Consider the following 13,371-nt stretch of genomic DNA (forward strand, 5'->3'; position numbering starts at 1 on the left):
TCTCCCCCCCAGTAACTTCCAAAATACATAAAAGATTTAGCTCTTAGACAATTTCTAGGGAAAGTAAAACTAGGAATTAAGACACAACACTGTCTCTAGTATCCCCTGATCTGTCAGAAAATCTCTTCTTGCTGTAGGTATTGCAATAGGTTACTGCTAACCAATGTTTCTAACCTGTATTAATTTCAATTTCCCCTTGCAGTAATGCGTAGAAATCCATTTGGGATGGACATTTGTTGCCGGAAAGGATCCAGAAGCCCACTCCAGGAACTGTATAATCCCACCCAGGTGAGTGTCTTGTGGCTATGATCAAACTTCCCAGCCCAGTGTACAAATACAAACTCTCTTGAAGATATTTTGATGTGTTTTTTCTCATTTATATGCAGTAGCTGTCTTCAGCTTGGAGGAGTTGATCCTGGACCTGCAGATTTGAGCCATAAAGTTCTACAGTTTGAGCTAAGGGCCTGATTTTTAAAGGTTTTAAAGGTCTAATGATGCAGACTCCTCTCAAAGTTTTTTTGAAGTACCTAAAAGCCTTATAAGAGTACCTTTTAGATCTCCCCACGAGAAGCTGAGGCACTGTAATTTAATCTGTTGATAACACACAGAGTGGCAGGGTGAGGTGAGAGTGTGACACGATATATATGAAACAGCGTGGTAAGACTGTAAGTTGCAATAGTAATGCATGAATATCATTTATTTAAAGGGCTTTCAGGTAACCAGCTGCCTTTCCTGTCCTGGTTCATTGCTTGTATGGAGTCTTGGCAAACACAGTAGCTCTTGCTTATACTGCGAGCTATTTAACGCCTGGCGGTCTTGATAGGGGCTTAGGATAATCTCAGCTAGAGTTCTTGTGACAAGTAGCGCAGGAAAGCTACCTGAAATTTGTGCTCCCATTCGTTCCTCCAGATCAATTTATTCCCTACACGTGGGCTGAATTGGCACATTCAGGGGCAGCATTTCCTGTTGGCAGCCGAGAGGAAGTGCTGCCATTGAGAGAAAATGCCAGCTGACTATTAAACATATTTATTAAGGTTTAACAACTGCCTATTATATATTTATCCATCAATGAATACATTGAGTTTTACTAAATTGGCTATTAAGGAAAGTGACTATCCCAATAAATCTAACTTGTTAGATTTAACAAGGCAGTAAATGTTTTAAATGCTATTTGATTATGAAGAGGTTCACTATATAGTGTTCAAAATGAAGTCTAAGTGATTTAAAGTATTTATATGAAGAATTGACAACAACCCAAAGATACGTGGTATCTGTTATGTGGTGCAGTAAAGCTCCATTTGCTCAATAACGTTGTTTTTATGAATATAGACTTACTTTCCAATTCAATTTGAATTCTGTGCATGGCTGGGAACATGAGTTTATCATACTAATATACTGGCCTTTATTGACCATTATGGGAGTTAGCATTGCATAAATGGAAAGTGCGTGTAAAAGCCCTGAAGAGGAACAATCCAGTGCTACCAAGGAAACATGTTAGCATTTAAATGTAAAGACTTTTTGCAGACACTCCAGAATGGCAGGTAAGGGAAGAGAGGCTGGCTGACTAATTATTCGCTCTGGGGTCTGCTGTGTGTCAGTCAAAACCTCCTTGCCCTTTAACATCCTTAAAGGCCATCCTGTAAGAAAGAAACATTCCCATCCACTGAAGGGCTGTAATCCCAGAGCCCTTGCAAGCTTGGTCAACTGAAAAGATTTCCTAAGCTTCCTGAAGCAGGGGATGCAGCTGGTGGCTCCTTCACTGCTTCTCCTTCCTTTCTGCACACCCTGACCAAGCAATCCATTCGCATCCCTTTCCGGGCTCGCCTACGAGGCAGCCAGAAAAAGTTGATGGTTGAGGAAACGCAGCAGTTCTTGCAGCCGATGTTGGAACTCAGCAGATGGCATTTTTTTTACACCGAAGCGTTTCCATCAGCTCACTGACATCTGTTCTTACCAAGCTTTTAGGTTTTGTTTCTTTCTTTGTTCCTAGTTGGTATTTGTTTGCTGTTTGCATGGAGCTTGACATGCTGCACTTAGTCCTGGAGGTACTGGCAATGCCAGGCAAGCAAGGGCATGCATTTTGTGAGAACATGAACAAGAAAAGGCAGTGAGTGGAGGCTGCCAGGGAAGACAACAGGCTGGAGAACACCCCTAGAATATGTCTTCAAATACATGGTTGATCTTTCTTTTTCTGTTTTTGCCCAAAGAGATGTCTGTCTCTTCTTTCTTAAGGTGGCAGATGAGAAACTGATCTGTATTCTGGCAGTAAGTTGCTTGTTCAGACCCACCAGTATGTGTGAGGGTAGGGGGATGGAGATCTGACCTCTAACCTTTCCTTTTTGAAGCCATCACAATCAGCCATTTGTAAACTCAGCTCAGAAGTCAATATATAATAAATATGCAAGACGACATTTGTGGCCAAAATCTCTGTCTTACTAGTCTAGATACTGAAAACACCAGTTAGATCTTTAACCATTGACCATCAGAACCTGTTGGATTCCTATGGACAGGAACTATTGGCACTCAGTTTAGCTGCCTCAGGTGAACAGCCGAGCTGATCAAGCAGATATTTGTAGTTCTCCTTGTAGTTCAAAGGAATTTTTATAAATCAAACACCAGACTTAAGCCATTGAAAGATGCCCTGCAGCTACGGTTTTGGATTACTACAAGCTAGGTGCAGTTGTGATTTTTTTAAGGGTAGAAAACTTTAAATACTTAATGTGTCCATGTGCATGTTTTTTACGTGATACAGTATAACAGAAGAACCCAACTATGGCTCGCCATCCTCTGCTATAGAGTGCGCTGTACATTTCAAGTGCTTCAGGTTTCTGTGCAAAGGCAGCAGTGTGCAACCACGACTGCTGCGGTCCCTGGCAATGTCTCCAGGACCCCCGAGAGAGGTGAGCAAGGGAGATATCCCTGCTTTCAGATGGTATTAAGGGCCCATACGTCCTCTCATGGAGTGTGCTCCTGGCTGGCTGTTCTTTATCAGGGAAGATGAGAGTTTGGCCATCAATTGAAATAGGTACCAGATAGGGTCAATACTTTATCAGATTTTAAATGCTATAGTTAAACATGAATAATGTTTTTCTACTGTATGTTCAACATCAGGTTGCACTGCCCTCATAAACGCAGATGGAGACAAGCTGATTTGCACCAGCTGAAGGTTTGACTGTGGGTATTTACTGTGTTGACATATACCAGCCTCTCTGATCCTGCCCTGTTTTGTTTCCTTCTATGGAGTTGTTTGAGTTGTTTGCAGACGCTGTCATTTGTCTTTTGGATCTCTTTTGGCTGGGTACATAATTGTGAAAAGGAAAGTAAAGGAAGAGAGAAAAGAAGAAAAGAAAAAGGAAAAAAAAACCATGAAAAGCAGAAAGGAAGACTTGGCTTGAGTAAATTAACATGTAGCAATGATCTGGAAATGACTGAAAGAGTGGACTGGTGACTTGTAGGAGCTGAATGTTAGAATCGCAGTCAGATTTTTGGTGGACTGATCATAATTGTTCATATGTTTGGTGGAGAAGGAGAGGATAAATGGGTGGAGATAACTCTGAATTAAGGCCAGAGAAAGCATCCATAACAAAGCCCATGTGTTATTTATGTCTTCTTTCAGTGTCTGGCCTTGTGATTATTGTAAAAGTAGGAACAATACTTTTGCTCTTTTGCCTGTTGTAATAGAGCAGAATGTGGGAAGTGCATTTGTCTGTGGACAAAAGATTTCTTCTCTAGGGCTTTCACTGCAAGATTTTTCATGAGCATTAATATACCGTGAGGGAAAGAAAAGTCAATATAACTCAACTGGATTTACACTGAGTAAGTGGATTTCCAGACTGTGATCTCCACATACATGGGAGGCAGTGTGCAGCATGTCTTTGAGACACTATTATCTTTCTTTTTTTCCCTTTCATTTTGAGGTAGAGGTTTAGTAATAAGGTGCAGAGGTACCTGCAGAAAATTTTGAGGGCTGAAATGGACCGTTACTTTAATGTATTTATTAAAAGCCTAGTTGGATCTGTATTAAGCAGGACTATTTTCCTTCACACATAGTTGTAAATGGAAAGAGAAAGAGGATTCAACACACAGCAAGTAGCAAAGGGGAAAATCAAGATGTAACTGAATGCATCTGAATTGCAGGAGTGTGACATAAGCTTGCATTGTATCTTGGGTGGTTTGGGGTTTTTTATATGAAATCCCAGGAATTTAAGAATATGGGTAAACAAATATTTGCTAGACATATTCTTAGAAGACAACGGATACAACTGTGTCTTGTAATTTGCATGGCTGTGTTACAGCCCCGCTGCTCCAAAAATATCAGATAATTGTGGATCTGGAGTCACCAGAAGTTCAGAATTGGGCAACATCATACTTGAGGTTTGTACTCTTTAGTGGTTAACATTGATCTGTTTGGTGCAATGAATGTGCTACTGAATTACAAGAAAGCGCAAACCAAAATAGACCAAATGCTAAAAGAAGCCATTAGGATCCAAATCCAAGGATGAGCTTGTTTCAGTTTCTGACTGACAGTAATTGACTGACATTGCCTGACTTTAATTCCTGATTCCACACGACTATTTCACTAAAGGTCACACTGTTTGCCATTTGTTACTTGCTGTTTCAAACACATTTCTTTTTGTTGAGAAGATGTATTTCTAGGTGGAGCCAGGATGCCTGGTGATTTGCTAAACCTGGTGAGTCAGTGCTGTGGACCTTGCGTTGCTTTTGTGTTATGAAATGGTATTGGAGTGGTTGGGAGTGGTCATTGCGAAATGACCCATTTCTTTTATTACTTCTGCTTTTTTTTCTCCCCCCTTCCCACCAAGTGAAAGGAAGAAAGTGAGCTGTTGCCTTGCAGACAGTGTTTATACATCCTCAGTCACCTCAGGCCACAAATGCTCCTTTTTGGGAGCTGCCATGTGATTTTCTGTGGCTCAGGCCTGGATAGCATCAGTAAACATCAACGTCGCAACTTTCATCTGGGTTGGTAATTTCCTGTCTTCAGTTGATTTCCACTCACTAGGATGATCCTGTGGGCAACTGCACTGGTTCCTGGACAGAGGTTTGTGGTGAGCTTTGTGATCTGAGCTGTATGTACACATTGTCCACAGCACTTTGAACTGAAGTTTCAAATGCCTGAAACCTGGTATTTCTGCCCTTGGTGATCCTGAGGCGCTGAGCACTGTGCAGTTGGTTTCTGTGTGCTACAGCTTCCCGTTCTTAGAAACGCAAAAACCAAAGGGCAGGTCATCGAGTAGGATGAAATGTCCAGTTCACCTGGTGTTTTGTCTCCAGCAGCAGGTGACCAGGACAGACTACAAGAAGGATAATCTGCCAGCAGACAATCATGAGCTTCTTGAGTCAGACGTGTCTTCATGAGCTGCATCATGCAAGAAGAGCCTTAGATGCCAGATAATTACTATAAAAATAAAAAAGGGGTGGGGGGTGTGGCAAACATAGGTCTTCAAAGTTACTTGCCCATTTCAACAAGACAAGAAGATTACACCAGCAGTATGGACCATTTTTCTCCTGTTTTCACATACCTATGTTCTGGGTGCCAAATTTCCTTCTAGGGACAGCAACACAGATATCCCGATGTGAACTTTAGAGTATGAGAAATAATGAAGTTTATCTAAAGAACAATACGTTAGAATTTATTGATACTTTGTGACCGAAATGAGTAATCATAAATATGTATGTGTCCTTCTTGAAGGCAAGAAGTGACCCAAAAGTTTTACCAACACTGAAAACATATGTTGTGTGATTGATCTTTGTAGGCAAATCTGTGCGGATAATAACAGTGTGGTAAGTGCAGCTCATAACCACAGTATTTGATTGATCATAGATTAAAAACTTAATGGAAAAGATGCAGAGTGGAGACAGGGAAGAAAATTCAATGTACAATGCCAAACTTTGGGTACACACTCCTGTTGGTAAACAACAACTTTATGTGTAATTAGCCTCCCTTGCAGCAGCAAAATGCCTGCTGATGAAAGAGGAGCTAATTGATTTACTCCGTGGATGACTTCTTATGCAAAGACATTACTTACTGTCGTGCTTGGAAGTCGTAAAACAGCTGCTGGCCTGGGATGAAATATTGCATTAACCTTAGCAGAAAAATTGCACTAGTGAGAATGCTTTGTTATTAATTACTGATTACAAATGATAAGAGACTGGTTTAGATGCTGGGAAAATGACTTGGGGAGGAGAGGGTTTCAGGTACAGTGTGCTTCATAGATCATTTGTTGTGACATGATGGGTGCCTTTGTAAGTCAAGAGGAATGAATCAGACAAGTATGTACAGTAACTATCAGCACTCAAGGCCAGAATTATCCCCAGGACATGCTCATTCAAGTTTCTGCAGTGCATTGGGATGAATTTTGGGGCACCTGTGTTTAATAAAATACTTGTTACCTGCATAAAATGAAAAAATACAGTCGTCACTCAAAACAACTCAGATTTCCCTGACAGAAAAAGAAGCAGTAGAGACACCTCTTTTTAATTTCTCCAGTCCTTGACTCATATTTTATTACTTTGAGAGTTTTGATATAAAGGCTTACTGGAGGCATAAAAGTATGAGAATAAAGATTTAATAAGACAGGAGACATGGCCAAAACCAAAAGTGTTGTATGTGTTGGAGGGGAAAGAGGGTAGCACAGCTTTCCAACCTGGCGCTCTGTATGCGGTGTGGGAGCTTCCTGTTAGACAAGCACTTGGGCAGCTGGGTGGAGAGAAGACCTGGGCTTCAGCACTCTGACCTGGAGCTGTTCAGCATCAGCAAGGTTTTTTGTGTTTAATTGTCTCCAAATCGGACCTCTGGTGACCTGAACCATGTTGGTTCTGTCAAATGCTTGCTCTGAACTAAGTAATGTTCAAATGGGGAACCTGTCTCTTTCTCTGCATTAAGTTCCTTTTTTTTTTATCTCCCCACTTGAAAGTTATATACCAGAAAACCTTGATAATCGTGCTTCAAAATGCAGTTTGGAGAATTAAGAAGCAAAGGGCAGTGGGAGAATATCAGTGTTTGCAAATAGGTGTAATGAGGACAGATTTTTGCCGCTGGCTCCTTCAAAGGCAGAATGCATCCTTTCTCTCTGCGCTTTACCAAGCGCTCCAGCATCACCAGCTGAGTAGCTACATCCCAATATTCTCAGCCTAGACCTTGTAAACAGTAGCCTCTCTTGCTTATTTCTGGTGCAGATAGGTTTGGGGCAGCTTTCTCCATTGCGTGAAGGGTAGCAACTGTTTTTGTTTAAAGATCTGCCTGTTTTTCCTGTGTTTTTTGTTATCAAAGAGGTTTTTTAACTCTACACAGCAGAATCGTAGCCCACTTGCAGGGCCAGATGATGCCTTTAAATCCAGAGAGCCCAGCTGCAACCTCCCCTCCCTGGGGGACTGTAATGTATCCCCATAGATGTCATTATGAAAATGAGAGAATACAGACAGAAAACCTATCTGCTGGTACTCGTAATTCTCATTCACTATCTAACTTTAATATTAAGGAGGGGCGGGAGGAGTTGTTAAATTTGCAATTATTTTCAAGAGATTAGATTCCCCAAGTCCCATTTTCACAGACTTACTGTATCTGATGTAGCACCTCAAGTCCAACAAACTGACATGCAATATTCATTGATATTGTATGTAATAGAGATATGTATTATTCATAGACAAAGCAAGATTAAAATACTGCCTCTTGAAAGATGTGGTCACAGAAACCAGCTTGCCTTTTGGAAATTCATGGTACCGTGGGAAGGCAGCCTGTAGAGTTTCCATACAAGTGTGTAAATCATTACATCAATCACAGATTATTTAAGGATACTTTCCAAGTAAGTTTTCTCTTTGCTGAAGTTTGTGGGGAGGTGTAGGGTGGGTCGAGCTGGGTGCTGCAGTCTAATCTGTACCACTTGCTTGCCCTCATGCAGGCTGCACTGCGTGGTTACGGACAGCGCTGAGCAAAAGGGCCAGCTGGAAAATACACAATTTGGGGATGACTGAAACTAGCTGTGAATTTGGGCTGAGTTATTCCAGTCGTGGTAGCTTGGAAACACTTGGGTTGACTTGGGATTAATCTCACAGGTGTGTGTGTGGGGTAATGATGGACTTGAGGTGATTTGATTGTGCATCCCACACTTGGCAGTGAGGTGCTCAGGTCATGTACACAAGTGACACAGTGCAGTGAGTGTCTTCAGTCTCTCCTGCTGATGGTCTCTTGCCTTCTGAAATTAAATAGAAGAAATGAGCAGGATTTCAGGCTAGCAGGCTCTTTATTAAGCCTCTCATCATGATGATCTGAGGCTATAACAGAGCAAGAGCTGTAGTCTTTTTAAGACCTCATGTGCTCATCTGTTGATCTACTAAAACAAGGGGAAAATCATGCCTTGTCCTGTCAGTCCTGTTTGATATCGTGACCCTTGTGGCAGCAGTAATTAACAGTTCACTGAAGCCAAAATATGAGCTGGAGGGGTCCAGGCTGTTGCTGCTGGTGGTCAGTGCGCTCTCCCAGAACCAGAGAAAGGGGAGCTGAATCCCTGCAAGCAGAGGACACCTGCCCCACACATGGGAAACACCCTGACTGCTTGGTTGTTGGAGTTGTTCTTGTATTTGCCGGTTTAATCATCAGTCTGAAAGATGGGTTGTTTCAGTAATCATCCACACTTAAACTGCTTTTACTCACTAGTTTTCAGACCTTGCTTCTGATTCATATGGAAGAGGTGTGGAAAGAAAAGGGAAAAAGTTATTTTAACAAGGAAATATCTATACAGCATTTGAACACAGCAAATGCAGTATTTATGTTGTGTTTGTCTTTTTTTCCTCTATAAAAATAACACAGTAGCAGTCATATTGGGGCCACTCAAGTGGATCTTTGTTGCCTAACCAAACTGTAGCAGTTGTATATCCATCCTGGTGGGGATGGGATCTTACGCTTGGACCATTCCTACATTTGTAGGGCAACAGCAAAATGTAGGGCCTAGAATAAAAACAATATTCTGTTTCCTTCCACACTGAGACTATTGTGTGGTTGCATTGGAGGGGGACGGTGGCTTTGTATTCTAGGCTTTCCAGCATGCTGTCAGCGTAGATGTTTCTGTCCATTCATAACCTTGGGAGAAAAGTGAAACCTGATCTCTTGAAAATTGGTGGCAAAACTCCTAAACTCTAAAGAGGCCAAACTTTTCATGGAAGTATCTGAACCAAGGCATCAGAACGGAGCTGCAATTGTAACCGCTGTTTTGTCTCTCTTTTTTTTCACCATTCCACACATTTTATTGCACTAGAAAATGCTGAAGAGTGTAAGTCTGATGCCGGAAAGATTTCCCTTTTTTCTTCTGGTAGTGACATAATAACTATAGCCCAACCAAAGAGAGTTGGCAAACTTACAGTGCGTTGAAGTTTATATATATTTCTGGTGCCTGGAAAATCCAGGAAGGAGTGTTCCCTCCTTTTCGATCTTAAATCACATCTGAACAGGACTCTGAGTGTGGTTCCAGCACAGGGCTAAAAGCAAAACATTATAAGCAAGCTTTAGATGAGCAGTAAAAAATCATGGTATTCCTGCAGTCAGATTGCCTGGCTGCACAGAAAATTAGCAAACCGCTGTAGCTATCAAATTGATGCCATGGTATAAATCTTTTCTCCCTGTAAACGTGGGCTGTGTCTTAGATCATTCCAGGCAAGCATCTGGGGATTAGTAAGAGGAAGTGAATATTAATTCAATTAGAGGACAGAAGATGAACGTACAAGCTGGTGCGGGGAATTGACATCAGTAGCCAAAGTAACAAAGACATCTCTAGCTGGGAGAGGACAGTTTCATCTATTCAAGTCAGGCTTGGCTTTTGCCGTGCATACATTTACTTATGAAATGGTCGTTGAAGGAGTTGTATTTACATAGCAATATAGTTAATGTCATATTTTGGGAACTAAGCCTTGATGTCAATAGATGGATGGAGAGCTGGAGAGCAGATGCACAGTGGTAGCTTTCAGTTCATTTTGATACATTAAATATTCATAATAAGCTCAGCTGAAGGAGAAAAGAAATGTTTCATTGAACTGGTAAGGAGAAGCTGAAATTGTTGGTACTTCTCCAAAGCATAATGTCTTACTTAATGTAAATTGAATGAAGGTTCCTGTGGTGAAGGTGAGATGCAATATTAGGTACTTCCACAATTGCTGCTTTCTTTCTTTAAGAGATTGTTGTGCCAGTTACATCACTCTGTAAAGTAATAGCCAAGAATGACTATTCTGAGCAGTTTGTTTAGGCACAGCAGAGGCTTTTCCCTTCTTTTTTTCCATAGCTTTGGATGTACAAAAACCTGTGTATGGACTTTATTACATTAAAATGCCACATACTTACAGCCTGGAACCAAATCTTTCCACACTGCAGTTTCTAGGCATGGACACTCTGTCACTAAGTGGATAAATCTTATATCTGTAGGCTTCTTTCACCCCATCTGTGTGTGGTTTGCTGCCGATCCGAGTCTCCATTTGAAGAATGTAGGTGCTCTGCTCTCTACCTGATGCGCAGATGTGAGTCTGCAGAGAGGCTTTTGCCTCTGTTTCTGTGCAGTTTCTAGCCCAGGTAGGGCTTGGCCTCTGGCTCTGGGGTAGCGCTAAAAACTAATGCAATGTGTGTATACAAAGATGTGGTTGTGTATGTTTGAGAGTAAATGTTGCACTTTAGAAGGCTGTGCATTGACAGTATGAACGTGGAGCGTGATGCGCACAGATAAGTCATGTCCATCTCCCAAACAGCCTCATAGGGCTCAGTTATGCTGCATGCAGGGTGTCTAGCTGTAGGGTTAGGAGTGATTCCACTACTTTTTCAGCAGATGTTTTTATCTTCTTTATTTTATGTAAACTTGGGTTAATAAACTGTTGCTAAATTTGCAGTTGTGTGCCAGAGGGATAAGGTTGTCTCCTTGCCAAACCTAGCTCTCTGTTCTTGGCATTCCTCCTCCCTATGGCCTCCAACCCTGAAGTCTCCTTCTAAGCCTAGTGTCCTCAGCTCTGCTTAGTCTCCCTCTCTCATTCCTCCCTTTTATCTTACAAAGATGAGAATATTTTTATGTGAGTTACAGTGCATGTTTATGGTCATGGCTTTACCAGAAAGTGGTGGAGCCAGCCAGAAAGAGAACAAGGGTGGACAGTTGATGGCAAAGCAGATATAGATGAAGAGACTTGTCCCTCTAAAAATTATGCTCTCATTTATTTGTATATTTTCAGTCAAGTAGTGAAAAACAAACCAGGCAAAAGAAAAGATTTTTATCTGTCGGCGAGAGCTCAAAGTCTTTTTTTTTTTTTTTAGTTTATAAACAGCAGTATTGTTTTTAATGGGAACGTAGAAAAAAACCCTTTTGTGTCAAGAAAGTAATAGCAGGCCAGGTTTGTGTTTATTAAAAGTGGAGGGAGTTAGAAAACAGGCAGCTCAAGATCTGTGGTTTCATCTGCGGCAGCCTCTAAAGAATTCATGGGAGGCTGAGATGTAAATTCATTGAAGGGCTTTGTTTTCAAAAGGGATGTAGCAGATCTCTCTGCATCCTGCTTACGATCCCTGAATTACACAGCTGCTGATGTGTAGCAGACAGATTGGTGGAGTTTTAAAGCATCACCTTCATGCCTTGTACAGAGTATCATTTCCTGGTCCTCTTTGACAGACCTACTTCAGTTTTCACTTGGGCTGTTAAGTGAGTTCCTCTATGAAATATTGACGCTGAAGGAAGAAAACTGCCTTTTTACCCAAGTGTAAATGATCTTGAAACAAAATACATGGGATAAAAGAATGATTTCTTAGGCAGGTTTAATGAATAATTGATTTCTGCTTCTCATGACATTATCAGTGTAATTAAATCGGTGGCCAAAGGAGTAAGACAGAAGGTATCATCTGCAAGACACCAAACCTCTTTATCCAACTATTGGCAAAGTACTGCCATTTGTTATTAAAGGCTGTCCTGCAGTCATGCAGGTTCACGATCTGTCTTGTCACTAACAACTCAGACTTGTGTAAGTACCAACATGATAAAACCCCACGTATTCAGTTTTCTGCATCCAAAAATAACCTGAATAAGCTTCCTTCCTTCCCTGCCAAACCCGCTCCTGTCTTTGGTAGCTGTACATTGAAACGATTCTTGCTTTGTGCAGATCGGCTGTGCGCAGTGTATGTGGGCATTGGCATGTGTTTCCTATGGTTGTGGCACAGAACTACTGGTGGTCACTGACTTGAGTCACTCACCAAGTCCCAGAAGATGGTTGCCGTTGTGATTCCTTTGGCTCTGTTAAGAAGTATGTTGAAAAATCAGAGAGGCCTGAGGAATAAGAGTAGGGGATAGGAAAGCAGTCTGGATGCAACTGAGCTTGGCCAGTGTATGTATCTTTAGAAAACGTGCTTACATTGGGCTGTTGGTTCTTCACATGGCTCCTGTGTTGGAGAAATAGGGCATGGAGGGCAATTGCAGAGGCCAAGCAAAGATAAAACTAAAGGGGAGACCTCAGCTTGCAGCTGCAGGCACTGTAAATAAACCACTCATTTGGAAATTAGAGTTACAGATTTATTACCATTAACAGCTACTGTTGTTTTATTCTGCAGAATTAATTCTGAGAAGCAGCTTCTGACTTTCCTCTAAGTAACATCTCATACATACTACAAGGGTGTCTTGGAATAACGGGTTCCCTTGTGCATCCTCATATAACACACATCAGCCTTGGAACCTTCATATAGTGAAGTGCTAGAGTGTATTTTGCTGCAAAGCTACAAGTCCACATGGAACAGGAAATATAAATGCTCTGCTGCTTGGTAGGTCAGTGTGGAGGTGATAAAATGGTCCAATGTCTTTTGAAAGTCAAGGGAGGTCTTTTTGCTGGCTCTTGCAGATGTTAGACTAGCTCCAAAGTCTCATCCAGCTGCTACTGAAGTGAGCAGAAAGGCTCCCCCAGCGTTGCTTACTTTGCCTTGGGGTCAGTCCCTTAGTTGCACAGACTTAAGGAAACGCTCTATTCCTGTTGTTAGCCGCAGTGATTGTGTTATAAATACTATGTTGAGCAACTGGTCGCAGAGAACTACCGTCTGTTGAGTGACGCTCAGTCATGCGTACGGTAGTCTGTGTCTCTAGTGTGGAACATGAATGCTTTCCTTGGGCCACCATAAGGATAATACAGTAATCATCACCAGGTCACGGTAGCAGGAGTGGTGGCCTGGCAAGCGCAGCTCCTGCTCCTGCTGCGCTGTGGCTATGTTCAGCTGCTGCTGCTGTCTGAGCTAGTTTGCACAATGAGCACACTCTACATTTTAATACTGGTTTTGCCATTAGTATTTTTTGTGCTCAGATCATTATGTCTCCGCTTCCACACTTGTAAAATGAGTTATGCCTGTTTATCTGTTTC

General features: G+C 41.7%; 1 protein-coding gene across 1 annotated transcript in view; it reads left to right on the forward strand.

Annotated features, from left to right (window-relative positions):
- The window catches only part of CHST11 (carbohydrate (chondroitin 4) sulfotransferase 11), a 99,738-nt gene that overhangs the window by 1,144 nt on the left and 85,223 nt on the right, over positions 1 to 13,371 (forward strand). Inside the window, exon 2 of the mRNA XM_014937242.1 lies at positions 201 to 288. Coding sequence (XP_014792728.1) covers positions 201 to 288 — 88 coding nt within the window. The remainder of the gene's footprint in view (positions 1 to 200; positions 289 to 13,371) is intronic.

Source organism: Calidris pugnax, unplaced genomic scaffold (assembly GCF_001431845.1).
Source record: "Calidris pugnax isolate Ruff unplaced genomic scaffold, ASM143184v1 scaffold1, whole genome shotgun sequence".
Taxonomy (NCBI): domain Eukaryota; kingdom Metazoa; phylum Chordata; class Aves; order Charadriiformes; family Scolopacidae; genus Calidris; species Calidris pugnax.